We start from the raw sequence: 14,521 nt of genomic DNA on the forward strand, positions 1-14,521 counted from the left end.
CGTACCTGGTTGATGCCAGTCCCGATACTCGTTCTTCGCCGAAGTCCTGCAGAGGCGAACGGGTGTACCTCTCCGGCACGTCGGCCATTTTGTTGAGCTGCCTACCACGTGGCTGCGACGTGTTGCTCGGCTCGCTGGGGCCAGCCTCTGCCAAGTATCATGTGTGAGGCACGCGACTAGCCCCGCTCCTCGGGCACAGTAGGTGCACAAACCTCAACCCGGGGGTCATAGAGCTGCATTCAGGCACCCCCTCGGATGTACTGCCGGGAATAGGGCATAGCCCCTCAGCCATGTTGCCGGTACAAGGGCAATGGCCCTCGGGCGCAAGCCCGGTAACAGAGCCTAGCGGCCCCTCAACACTGCCACCGGGAGATTCCGAGGACCCCTCAACCCGGAGGCCCGTAGCTGTGACAGCCTTGGTGCGTGTGTTGGTAGAAGGACCCGACGCCCCTCCCGCGCAGGAGAGTCCCTGGGAAGGAGTCCCCCTTGCGGGGTACGGATGCAAATAAAGGCCCTACCTCAGGCTTGGATCGATGCTTCACGAGATCCTCAGAAAGAGACCGCTGAAAGAGCTCCCTCCACCTAGCTAGTCTGTTTTTCAGCGCTTGCCAACCGTGGTCTGGGCCAAGGCAACGTAGGCAGAGGGTGTGGGGGTCTGAAGTCGGGAAGAGCCTGTTGCAGGATGGGCACCTGCTGAACCCTGTCGAAGTCATCATGCGCAGGGGAGGAGCTGTGGCGTCTGAGGACGCAGTACCTAATTGATAAAAGCCAAAAGAAGATCTAGAGGAAGAATCCGCACATGGAATTACATGGCAAAAGCCACACCCAGGAGCGCTGGTGAATTCAGCCCGTGCCGATGCAGAAAAGGGGACTGACGTGTGGCGCCAGAAGGCGGAGTTAGGGCAGCGCATGCTCCCAGGGCGGCGCCTCCACGCACCTCTAAATTTAGAGGGGAAGAAGATTTTTCTGGTGAAAAAGGTTTGTCTCCCATCCCTTGCGAGGGACGCCCATGCAGTATGGAGGAAAGGGGACGGGACGTAAGAGTATGGTCCTATATGATTGAGCGGACGTAGATAGTACTGGCAACTTCTGTTCATATTGCTCACATGAGACTCCATGTTTAGCGGTGCCTCCCGGGTAATACCCAGTCTTCACCTTTTCTTGCACCTGGATGGCGTTATTCCTGATCTGAAAGGTCTCATATTCCCTGCCTAGTTTGGCTTGTGCCAGTCGTGAACCAAAAATCAGCAACTGTTTTGTTCCCATTCAAACACATCCAGTTGGATGTCATCCAGGCCTCTATAGTGTTATAAATTGTCTCTAGATTACGAGAATCTCTCTCATAGTTGCCGGTCAGCTCCATCACCAGCTGAGTATCATCAGTGTAGTTTGTGAAAAACACTCCAGTGTCCTCGAGAGCTGTGCAAAGTAATCTGAGACAGAGATTAAAAAGTAAGGGAGACAGACTAGCCCCCTGTGGAACTTCGCAATTGATGGTTGTTCGGGTTGAAACGGCTTCCCCCACAATGAAGTTTTGATCTTCTATTGGGCAGAAAGGATAGTACCCATCTGGTGGCCTTTACAGAGCAGCCACCCATGTGTTCCAAGGACCAGAGGAGCTGTTCATGGTCTAGCAGGTCGAAAGCCGTGGACAGGTCGAGCAGCACCAACATACCCAACCTGCCTTTATCCATAATATTAAGCATATGGATTTGGAGATCGACCATTGCTGTTTCTGTGCTATGGACAGGTCTGAAGCCTGATTGTTGCGTGTGCAAGATGTTATTAGCTTCCACAAAGGCTTGCAACTGCAGCATAGCTGCTTTATCTGAGATCAACAATAGGAAGTTGCAATTAGTGATAGGTTGTAAATTACTAGGATCCCTGTGGTCCAAACCAAGCTTTTTTTACTAGTAGGATCACTGTACCTATTTTGATAGCTTCTGGTATATGGCTATCACGAAATGATGCATTTACCAGACGGGTCAAAAAATATGAAGATATCCCTATGGTCTAATATAATCCTTGCAGGTAAGATATTCTCAGAGCAGGAGGTGGTTCTCATTGAGGCTAGAAGAGACCTTATGTCCTCTGTTCTAACAGTTAGGAAATCAAATCTCACTGCCTCCCTTTGCTCCAGCAATTTAGTCGATGAATTTTGCTGGTGGGGCACGGATAGTCCCAATTACTTCTCTAGACTTCCAAGATCTTAGCATTGAAAGCCTCCTGTATTTTTTTGACAGTCGTCCTGAGAGGGTTGGGCCAGGGGGGGAGAGTGCTTTGGGCTTTTCTAGGGATCTCAAAATTTCAAAGAGCTTACTCGTAGAGTTTGCCGCTCTGTTGATTTGCTCATTTTAGAAATTCTTCTTTGACTGTTTGGTTTATACCGCAATTCTACTACCTTCCACTTATTCTTATTCTCAGTGGTCGGCTGTTTTACCCATCCCAGTTCCAATTATCTCTTTTTAGCTAGCAAGTTGGTAGTGAACCATTTCTGATGTTGCACGTTTGCCCAGACTAATGTTAACCTGGCCTGAGCCATCTGATCGACAAGTTCTTGAACCATTGTGTTATATGTCGAAACTAGGTTTCCACACGAGTCGGCTTCTGTTGTTCGTGCCATCACATCATTTAGGCATTGCGCTAACTCTACAGCAGTGATTTTATTAGAATTCCTGTTGAAGATCCTTTTGTGCTTGTTGCTAAATTTTCAGCGCAGGTCCCCGGGGTGTTAAGAAGTCCACCCTATGATGATCAGACTATATACATGGTATAGTCTCTTCTATTTTGACTTCCAGGTTGCACGACACCACCCAGTCCAGCAAATTGCCATTTTCGAGCCGGACCACCTAAAGTTCCAGAAGCAGCTCAAGACCTTCCTTTTCTCCTCAACTTTCTCCCTCTCCCTACCCTGCTGACCTATGTGGTTGCTTCGTATCCTGAGAGTCTCACTGGGTACCAGGCCCCTCCATGATCATTCTCCACTGCACTGCCTCCGGGCCTAACGTGCACTTAGTGGCTGTAACTGTAACCTCTACAGCCCCCTGCCTCCTTGCAGTTACCCAGAGCTGCGCTGCCATGGCTGCACTTCTCAGAGCAATACAGTCCCGACTGCACCCCGCCTCCCACTCCATGGCACCCCCCCCCCCCATCTTCTACCTTCCCCCTGCACTTTGCGTTGTCGCACTTGCACGATCTGAATAACACAAGACCTAGTACGATTGTTTGTCTTGTCCTCCCTCTGTCTCTTCCCTCCCTTGTTGCGCCTAGAAACACTTGGATGGAGGCGTGTTATAAATGACATATCATAAACCGCTCCACACTGGGTCCCACATTTCTTTCTGGCACCCCCGCCAGACGTATGTTGGACCATTGGAGTGGCCCTCTGCATACCCTGCCCTTGATTCCAGAGTCCTCGTCGCTCCCATTAGGCCCGCCACCTGATTTTTGAGGTGTAGTAGGTCGTCCTTCACCGTGCTGACTCTCTGCTCCACCGGTCACCCTGTCACACACTTTACAGGGGTCCGCCCGTACAAAGGACACGTCTGCTCCCACCCCCTTGAGGATTTACCCCCTCCCCCCCCGCACCCTCCAAGAGATGTCCTGGCGGCCTGGATAGCCTCCATCAGTGTGTCCAAAGTGACACCTCCAAACGCACGCACGCCCCCCCCCCCCCATCACCTACTTTATCGCTCCGGCCCCCTCCTGGTACATCGCCTCTGGCTTGGCCTGCCTGTGTTTGGGATTCTGTGTATTTTTCTCATCTTTTGCTGGCCCTTAACCATGATCTCCCTGGTCCTGGGCCCAGTCACCACGGCCCCCGTTCCTTTTCAAAGTTAACCAGCACTACCCGGCACCTGTGCGATGCCCACCACTGGTCTATGCCCTAGAGACTGTTGCTGCACCTGCCTCCACCCTGCTGCGACTCACCAAGTAAATGACCAGCCCCTCTCATGCTGCTCCAAGTCCTCCTTCTCTCCTATCCGGACTAATGTGCCAGCCAAAGTCTTCCACAGTTGAGAGCAATAGGGCACCAATATCTGTCCCTTTCGATCCCCCTGTCGTTTCTCTATAGGAGAGCCAACATAAGGGGCAAGTCCACACAGCCAGCCCTTGACTCAGTGGTATCCTGGACCTTCAGCTCACCATGATGCAATCCAGCTACGTATACCTGCAATGGCGCTTCTGCCTGCTCAAACAAGTTTCCCCAGTTTGTGGCCCTGAACTTTCAAACTGCACTTAGGCCGTTGATGGGGAAACCACCCAACTGCTATTTATCTTCCGCGTCTCTGTGCATCTACCGGGTCCACCTGGAGCATGCTACCCAGCCTCACCGCCTGAATTGTCCACGTCTTCACTACAGGCCCTTCAGTACCCCACTACTTACTCACCACTGTCACTGGCTGACTCCAGCCCACTGTACACAGGCCGATCACCGCCGGAGCTCTGCAACAGCCATCTAGGCTGCGAATGTTCGCACCCCGGGCCTTGGGATTGCCACCAGCACCATGGAAGCGACCTCCGCTTCCAAAACACAGCATCGGGGTGGCAGATCCGTGTCCTCTCGTGCACTGCGTTTAGTGCCCAAAATGATGCAGTATGACAGTTAGTACACAGGATTTATGCGGGCGATAACGAGAGCTCCAAGGAAGCACGTCTACATGCTGTGCTCCCTGGCCACACCCCCAACAAGCTCAATTTTAGTTTGCATTAAACCCAATTCTGGCAACCAGGAGCAAGGTTGCTTGGTAGAGCTGAAAGGCAAGTGAACACTGAAGTTATTCAGTGGAAAGATTTCAGGGTAGAAAGAACCATACACTTGCAAGTAATGAAAAAGAAGGTACAAAGCAGTTATATGCATTTCAACCAAGAGCCATACATCACCTTTATATTCTGGAGTAAATTCCTTCATCTCTGGTGGCAGAGACTCGTAGAAGCGCTGCTCCCGGGTGATGAGGGGCTTGCAGACCGTGTGGTCATCGTACCGCATCATGCTGCTGTGCCCGCCCACCTGATGGATGAACGGTTCCAGCAGCACCCCTCGTCCTCCATCCCGATTTGCAATCTTGCCATACTTCCCCACTTCCATGGTTTGACAAACACACATTGCATTGGGGGCCCGTCACTCACTTGGGGCATGGGAAGATGGTACTTGAATGCGATTGTTGCACTGGTGAAGCCTGTCAAACCACCAAGAAAAATAACCTGAACTTGGAATAATCTTATCTGAAAAATAAGGACAGTGTACAATTGATGGGTCTCTCTTATTAAAATAATGCAACACATTTATATATGAGGAAAATATAAGGCAGACTGGTGATGTGCAATGCATTTTTACACACAATGAGATAGAATGTATATATACACTCTAAGTGATACTTACCATGGACAGCATTCTTGGAGCATATTTTAGCTAGTAAAATTGACTCTACATCCCTAGATCACACTCCGGCACAAGGTAACTGCAGCCATGGTTAACTAACCTAAAACATACAGTTTAAGTCCCAGAAGAGCACATCCCCAGTCCATGAGCAACCCAGCCTCCCACACCACTATCGCCACCCCCATGAAGCACCAAGCAGGTATCAAGAATTTCCAGGCAGCTCAGTCCAGGACATACCTCCCAGAGGAGCCACAGTTCACAGCACACCCTAGTTGAAAAGCACCTGTAGGTTCCTTCCACATTTCCTTCTCCAAATCCCAACTGTTTAAGGATTAGGAAGTAAGCATAAGGGTGCTTGCTCTGCTGTTACTTTGTGCATTGTTTCAACACACACATGCGAACAAGGATACCCAGGCACTGCAGAAGGATTAGCCCCCTGTTTTAGACTGCTGTGGATTCTTAGATATTATGGGTTTTCTCTTACCGAGTTCTGGCAGTAGGTTGCCTACCTGTCCAACACAAAGTTTCAAACTCATCTATTCTGACATTATTTGTTCTTATTGATACTAGGGTATTGCAGTTTACTCCAGCAATTATATTGAAGGATAGACTGCCTTTCTATGCCTGGCTAGAAGACCAACTTGAAATGTGTATCCATGTTTAAAATGCACAACATCTATGGGTTTTGGGGCTGATGGTATTTGACCGAAAGCAATACACATTTTTTCTAAAAAGTTGACCCAAAAAAATGTATTAAAAATAAATTTAAAAAAGGAAAAATAAAAATACAAAAACGTTTCCTCGTGTACCCATTACAATCTCTGCCACACAATATACGATTACATAAATGCTCTAGTTACAATGTACTTGAGGCATGGCATTTTAAACGCCCTCCAATCAAGCAGATAAAAGTGTTTCTCATCTTTTTACGCCTTCAGGCCAAACTAAAAATATGCTATGTAGTAAAAATGACAAAAGGTTCAAAATCAAGATTTTATTATTATTCAAGCAACATTTCAGCATCAATATGTCAGTGCATTTTGCAGGTGCATCAGACAGCTATGCTCATTATGGCACTACCTGGATATGCAACACAAAAGAGGTGATGGCGGGAAGCTTTGGAATTAATTCGAATCTCTGCCATTGCTCTGGGCAACACTCCACCCCATCGTTCTTCAGCCTGCCAAGCCATTACAGAAGGGGAAAGACCATATGCAAATCAGGCTTGGTCCAGCACCAGAAGGGGCAGGCCAGCCTGAACTGCTAGGTCACATCCCTTCTACACGAGGTGGAGAGATTATATTGTTTGTCATGGTTTATGGCTTGGTGTAGGCAGCGATGATGACTCCGGCTTGGATCCTATTAATGTCCAATGGCCTGGATGAACAGCCAAGATTTCGGATTTCTTTGGCATCTCTTCAAAAACCAGTTCTAATCTTTTATTCAGGGAACATGTATTCCTTTTTGAAGATCAAGGCAGAATAGTGACATTTCCTATTTTACTTAAGGGTGGTCATGAAGTGGTGAGATGCAGATCTACAGGTCTCTTTTGTGACGAATCTGCTTATGCTTCAGTTGAGGTAGCTGGGGTCTGTTTTCGCTAGCAAAGTATTTCCTATAGCCTTCTTTGCAAAATGGGGAACCAACGAAGGGCCCTTACAGAAAGAAGATTGAGTCCCATGCTCTTAGTGCAGATATCCTGGCTGCTTTGTTTTGAAACAGTTGAAGATGGTGGATTAAGCATTTGTCAAGGCTCATGCAGGAAAATGTGCAGTAAGCTAGCCTTTATAGCACCAAAAAATGGATCTCAATTTATTTTCTGGGTCATTTCAAGCTAGGGAATGATTTTCCTTATGTGGAGCTGGTAGTGGACTTGTGTGAAGCTTTAATGATTTTAGCGATATAATCTAGATTGTTGCATAGGATTCTAAAGGAGGTTTTAGCTTTCAGTGAGTTAGGTGGAGATCCTCAGGGTGTTGGCCATCGTAAGGGAAGTGGCCTAGCATCCAGCATCCCAAACCAGGATTTCACTTTTCTTGGCCTTCAGATAAAGATGGTCCATCATCCAGACTTGTATACTTTGAAGAAAGGAGGTGATGGGTTAACTTTTCACCAGGACTTTCTCTAGTATGAGAATGAGAAACTTCTGGCAGATCAGCAGCAAGGTAGCAATAGTCAGGGTTTTTTTTTTTTATAAAATGTTGTCTTTGCATTAATTTGAGGTTAGATATTGATTCCGCCATCAGCGCTCCGATTACTCCCTAAACCAGCGGTATTCAAACTGTGGGGTGCGACGTCCTGGGAGGGCCGCAGACTTATGGCCAGGGTGTTGTGCACCCACAGTCTGAACTTCTACGCTTTTGAGTCTAGATTCTAGAGTTAAAAAAAAAAATTTAAAAAAGTAATGTCTTCGGCTTGCAATTAATATTGCATGTAATGGTACCTTTTACCTGCATACGGCTATCAATACATAAAGTTTCTTTCCGTCTAGACTACAGACAAAGAAATATTAGGAATGATGCCCATATGCAGGGAAATGGTACCATTACACACAATAGTCATTGCAAGCTGTAGACCAGATTTAGCATGTAGTATAATAGAAAAGCCACAACATACAGTATTGTAGCGCTCTACAGTATCAAACCCTCCTGAAGCTAACAGAGAGCATGATATACTTGTAAAGGGAAGGGCTGTAATGATATGTAACGTATAAAACAAGAGACAGTAATGTAAACCCCATAAAGTATCAAACACTTCAGATGTCAATAGAGAGAATAGGTGGACACTTGTAATGAGAAAGGCTGAAATGGAAAGGCGAAAGTCCTGAATCTCGTTAGTTTCTAAAATAACCTTCACAACTATGGTATATTAATGATCTAAAAATGGGTAGGGCTGACATAGTGAACAAATATGGTGGTCAAATGATTGCCCTCAAGTAGCCTAAACTGTGGCTCAAGCTGAGAGGTCCTCAAATCTTATCCAAAAAAGCTATTTTGTGGCTAATAAAGATTATTCTTCTATTGAATAAAATTTGTTTTTTTTTTGTTATCCCAGTTAAACAAGTCCCCCTCCGTGAATAATTCTGTAGTTTTTATCTGGGCAGTCCAACCACGGTATTCCCCGAAAATAGAGAGAAAATAAATAGCTGAAATGCGCAATGACTGCGCATTCGGCTTGGGAAAAAAAAAAAAAAAAACACGAAGCCCATAATCATGACCATGGGGAAGCGGGGGTGTCCCCCACTTCCATAGGATTGGAAGCGGGGGACAAAGAAGTAAAGAGAAAAGGAGACCCTGCGGCATCAGCTCCGACCCACATTAGTGGGAGGGAACTGACGCTGCAGGGACAGAGAAAGGTCGGCAGCACACCTGTGTGTGCCGCCGAAAAGGTAAGTAGGGAGGGGTATGCGGGATGGAGGCGAGCGTGGTCTATGTGATCACTGCGCAGAAGGATTTTGCGATTCGATACTTTCCGATTCACAATTTCCCCGATACACAGTAATCACGTAGATTCCCCCAACCACAGGTGTAACCCCCTCCCTTTAAAAGCAATTTTTGTGCTTTGAGCCTGTAAGTGGACCATCTGCTTTGATCATTGAGCAGAAATCAGGCAAACTATTCCTTGAGGACAATACTTTAGAATATGGAGCGTGGGGTTATGATTGACCCAAGATTTACCTCTGAGCTTGTAAGGCCCACAGTTATGGCTTTGAGATTATGGTTTGCACGCCACTGGGTCTTCATTTTTTCTGCTGATTATTTTTGAAGATGTGTGATCTTGTGGGACTATTGAGAGGCTAATGGTAGGACAAGGATGCCAATTTCAAAAACTCTTCCGTAGTGGAATATGTTGACCTTTAATGGCTCTTCTGCATTTTAGGATACTGAATGTGATTTTACGGGGTTCCTTCAAAATAAAATCTCTGCAGGCTAGCATTCATCTACATATCGTCCAAAAAGTCTACTTTTAAGGTTGTCAACTATAAGATTGCCTATTAGTACTCGTTTCATGTCGGGCAGTTTGACTTGAATGCCGGGTCTTCCTCGGGACAAAGAAATACGTTTCTTTCAACTTTAAAAACTGGTTTTCTTGCAAAAAAGGCACTATACAGCCAATGGTTTAAAAGGTGCTAAAACCATTGTATGGTATTATGTAAATGATGTGGGTAATTAGTCTTGTGGGCCGTTCTGCAGATACAGGCTGGCTATAGGAGAGAAGACACACTGGGAACAACCTTCTGACCAAATAGTGCAACTACTCTAGTTACTGCTGAGGATAATCTGTGTTTAGAGGATCCCCCAATGATATCCATCATTTTCTACTGAAAATCCACAAATAGCCAAATATACCTTATCCACAGGCCTGCAACCTTCATGCATTTTTCGACTACAACTCAATTTAGCCATATCCAGCTTAGCAATGGGAAGATATCATAGGTATTTTAGTCCAATAGTGCTGGAAAGACACCAGATATACAACAATCCGTGAACCCATTATTAGAAAAACATCCAAATATGTGGACAATCAACTGCTAAAAGAGCCTTCATTCCTATATAATAGACACTGCAGATATGCTCATGAAACTTGAGAACAGACCTTAACACCACATATTGCTTAACACAGACACAGTATTGCTCTGCTCAGGACCTGGATTAAAATCACACAGGTCGCATACAAGCATGCACTCACCTGTCACAGGGGGTGGACTTGGATCCAAATGCAATACACAGGCTTGTTAGGGAGGATTTGGTTACAAGTAATGTTTTCCTGATCAATAAAGATTTTCTTCTAGCAAAATCATGGCCCAGCCACGGGCAATACATCAACTCAACATACACCAGCCTCCTTGTAGGGTGCTGCGAGGAAACCATTGTGTGGGGATCCGAAAATGAGGATGACGCATGCCAAATAGCATCCCAGGAGAGGAGCAAAGATCACTTTGTATTGGATGGCACTACAAACCAAGTTGGAATACGTGTATCATATGAATGGAAACAAATCTCGATTTCAGTTCTAGTACCAAAGAACTTGAATTTCCAAGATGTCAAGCGAACTGAGAAGAAAAAAACAAATACAATTTTTAAAAAAACCTTCTCCAAGCTGTACTGTGCAGGAAACCAATGTACATGGCAGAGTAGCAATCCAACATCTTAAAAATGGAGCATCCCATATGGGTTACTGTTGTGTGCCAATAGACATTTCACCACTGAACGAATTTGAGCTGGAATACAAAAGGGTTGCCCTCTGCAGAGAAGCAGAGAAGACTATGACCCAGAAACGTAATTGATGAAACCTACCACAAAGCAATTCAACATGGAAAGCAGCAGTCTCCGGACGACCAAAGCAGTGGAAGACCATAGCATAGAAAAGGCGGAACAGCCATCCATTCATTTAAACCAAATTCAGCTTAAAAGTCATGCACACTCATTTGCTCAGCATTTTTTTCAGGCAACTAAATTAGGGAACAAGATGGCAGTAATGTGGTAATCGCCTTTGTGAAATTAAAAAAAAAAAGTTTTTAAAAAAAAATGTCGGCAATTAAAACAATGCACACTTTTCAAACCTCAAGTCTCAGAAACACAACTATCTTGAAGCTGAAAATAAAGGTCCTGGCTTTTAGAAGTGTCAACAGAAAGTCAGTACAACACAGATCCCCAAACAAGACTTGGGGAAATAAAAGTACAATCTGCAACACACACAGTATGCACCCATGTGCTCTTGGGAGCTCCTGTACATTGAATGAGCATCTGGCCCTTGAGAATTCGAATTTTGCAACAAGGACAGGCAAACTTGAGTCAAGACATGAATTACCCCGATGCTAATGCAGAATTATGGATCATGTAGCTGCCCCGAAATATGGTGACAGAGCTAGGAATGTGCGCCAGCCGGAATCCCGGCACTTGATCGGAAAAGGAGCAAATAGAATGCATTGAAACAATCACGATGAGGAAATTTACATCTTCATTAGCTGACTTTTGTATGGACGGTTGCACTCACCTGCAAATCAGATAAATAACTTTTGGAGTTAGGGACACCCCTAATTAATTTCCAGCGTCTCAAGCCTGCTTTGTAATGTACCGTCAGGAATGGGCCTACAAACAGCATCACATGTGTGTTTTGACAGTTCTACGTTGTTACAAAGACTTTCTTTTAAAAGTCTGAATTTTGGACGAGATGAATTCAACATCTTTATTTTTGTTATGGGGGTCCCCCCTGTTATGGTAGTTTGTTGTAAAACCGCTGCCACCAGCCATTTCCATAGGAAAGGGTAGCATTTGACTGCTACATGAGTTTCTAGACATAGGGTATACTAGGTAACCCCCTCCAGCACTCTATAGGAAGATCGTGTGTGCTAGGTCTAGGCATTTAAAAAGACTAGTAAAGTCAATTTAACCTTACATTCTCTGGGAAACAGTAGTTTATCCCAGAGAAGGTATTTAAACCTCTGGGAAGTCTAAAAAGACATCCCTGTGTCACTGCACTGAGGGTGCCGTGTGTTAGGCAGAATCCTGTGCAGTGCCCTTAGGGACCACTACACACAATTAAGACTACAAGTGGCAATACAAGTTCACCTTTAGTACAAGCCTGTACTACACTGTTAAAGTGATAGCAGTAGCGGAGCAGCCAGACTTATCTCAAGAGCAAATGAGCAGTAGTAGAGATTACACAAAGGACCACAATTACTGTGACTCAAGCAAACACGGACTCAAGGTTTTTGGTTAAAAAGTAAAAGTACATTCATTTTCGACCATCTGTTTGCAAAACACTTCACCTCTATTAAAATTAAAACCACACGAAAAATACACTACACAGAACCAATTCACTTTGGATGAAACAACTCAAGGTAAGTACCTTATGATTTTTCGGACCGGCATTGTGAAACAAAAGATGTTACCGGGAATACATAAGCGATCACTTTTTGACAGTAATGACAGTTCGGTCTTACTAAAGATATGCGTATCCGCGGGAAGAAATGTTACCGGGGTAAACCCACACTTACCACCTTATCAAAAGAGAGTTGATGGCAAAAATCATCAGCAATACTTTTGTCAAGGCAGACAGAATCAAAGAACACTTTCTAACTCAAAGATAAAAGTCAATAGGCCTGCGCCAGTGTTAGGTGGAACAGGGTTGCTGTTGTCGAGGATCACAATCAGATAGTTCAAGATTCAATGATGCCAGGAGTACTTGGATACTGTTAAACGAGGAAGCAAAAGTTATGAGAAGGAGAAAAGACAAGGACGAGCCTTGGATGAGGAGAAAAGGTTTCACCCTAGTTCCTCGAAGTCGGACACAGTAGCTTATTCTTTGAAGAAGCTGGTGCCACGGCAGTTGTTCCTGGTAGTTTCCCCGTCAACTCACAGTTCCTGGAGCTTCAGTCGTGGGGACAAGAAGGACGACGTCTGGAGGGAGTTGCACTACCCAGGGATGAGGCCAGCAGCAGCAACGGTGAATAAAAGTTGCGCTGCTTTAAAACAGGAGAGGCTCTTCAGATGGCTATCCGGACCACTACAGCAGCGTGCAGCGATTTCGACCACGAAGAGGATCCTCTGGCTGTGGAAGATGAGCTGGTTGACCCCACCAGGCTCAAGGGAAGAAGACTCCAGACTGGATCTTCTCTGGTCGTCGAAGGGTAGATAGCTCAGGACTGCAGCAGGGCTTCTCCGGGACGGGGCAGTTGCAGCAGCCGTCTTCTTCTCTGCTTCTCTTCGGTTCCTTGCAGTTCCAGTGGCGACTGACTTCCAGCCCAAGAGTCCTGCCTAGTATGCGAAAATCCCCCATTCACACAGCCTGGCTGTCAATCACGCAGCCGGGCGATTGTCCCGCCAGGACAACCACCTCTGCCAATCATGGCAAAGTGCGACTTGGGTTTCCTAGGATACCCTGTGCAGGGGGTGACTACACCCCTCCCTCACATTCAGCCCACCTAGAAACCCAGTCTCCGAGAGGAGGGCTTCTGTGCAAAAGCCCGCCAAAAGACGATGAACAAAGAAGGCAAACCCGGTTTGCCGCGCAAAGTAAAACCCAAGAAGGACGTTAACAAAAAGAAATGGCGAATAAACCCGACCGGAGCCAAAAGAAAGAACATTTGGTCAAGTGGGTTTATGTTCGAAAGGCTACTATAATAGCCTGGAACAATACCACCTTTATATAATATAATCCCTGTAGAAAAGTTAGGGTAGATACCACTGCCACCAGCCAAGTCCAAATGTTAAAAGAGCAAAACAGAGCTCAGAGAGGCACAGACAAAAAGGGATAATAATTAACCCTTTCCAGTACTCCATGTAAGATGGGTTGCCCTGGGTCTGTCTTAAAGTTACTATGTAAAGTTAATGGCAACTTTACCCATTTCTGGGGGACGATAGTCAGCCTCAGAAAATGGAGTCGGAGGGAAGTCTCAAAGACAGCCCTGTGTTACTGCACTGAAGGTGCTGTGTAACAAACAAAAATGGGGCTCATGGAGTGGTGTACTCCAGAGCCCAAGATCACACAAACAGTAGAAATACACATGGCAAAACACTGGTAAGAGTGGGCAAAAGGCGCACACTCTTACCAAGCGGAAAAAGTAAACTCCAGCAAAGCTGCTGGGGGACTAGGTGAGAGAAATTAGCCATAGAATGAGAATTCTCCCTAACACTGTGTAACACACATGAAAAGATGATGCCTATGGAGTGATCTAAAACTCCATAATCAAATAACACAAGAGTAAAACACACATCAAAATACATGATAGGGTGGGAAAAAAGGCTCACACTCTTTCCAGGTACAAAAATCAAGTCCTCAAAATCCAGCAGAGTTGCTGGGGTTCTCTAAGGTGAAGGGAATTAGGACATTTGAGAATTCTCCCGAACACCCCCCCCCATCACGCTACTCCCCCTCCCTCCATACTCCATACTCCATGCCCTCCATACGCCAAACCACACCTCCAACACCATTTACATATGTATGTATATTTTTTTATTTAACGACTTAAATTGTATCATAATTTTTGCAAGGGGATCACTTTACATTCAGTTCTCCAAAGGATAAAATCATTGCTGATCAAGATCAGCCTTGCGCTGTCCCAAGTGGAGTTGTGGTCCAGGCATAGTTTGTCTTCATTTGGAATTCAAGTCCTGTGCTGCCTCCAGGCCAAGA

At 45.8% G+C, this 14,521-nt stretch overlaps 1 protein-coding gene across 2 annotated transcripts in view; it reads right to left on the reverse strand.

The window, feature by feature from the left end:
• IP6K1 (inositol hexakisphosphate kinase 1) overlaps nt 1-14,521 on the reverse strand; it is a 314,598-nt gene that overhangs the window by 176,290 nt on the left and 123,787 nt on the right. Inside the window, exon 3 of one of the 2 annotated variants that reach the window (XM_069644190.1) lies at nt 4,885-5,180. In XM_069644190.1, the coding sequence (XP_069500291.1) occupies nt 4,885-5,107 (223 nt within the window). In that variant the 5' untranslated portion in view covers nt 5,108-5,180. Of the gene's footprint in view, nt 1-4,884; nt 5,227-14,521 lie in introns of both variants that reach the window. The other variant, XM_069644191.1, reaches the window with a different exon arrangement.

This window comes from Ambystoma mexicanum, chromosome 2p (assembly GCF_040938575.1).
Source record: "Ambystoma mexicanum isolate Mex_15411 chromosome 2p, UKY_AmexF1_1, whole genome shotgun sequence".
Classification (NCBI taxonomy): Eukaryota; Metazoa; Chordata; class Amphibia; order Caudata; family Ambystomatidae; genus Ambystoma; species Ambystoma mexicanum.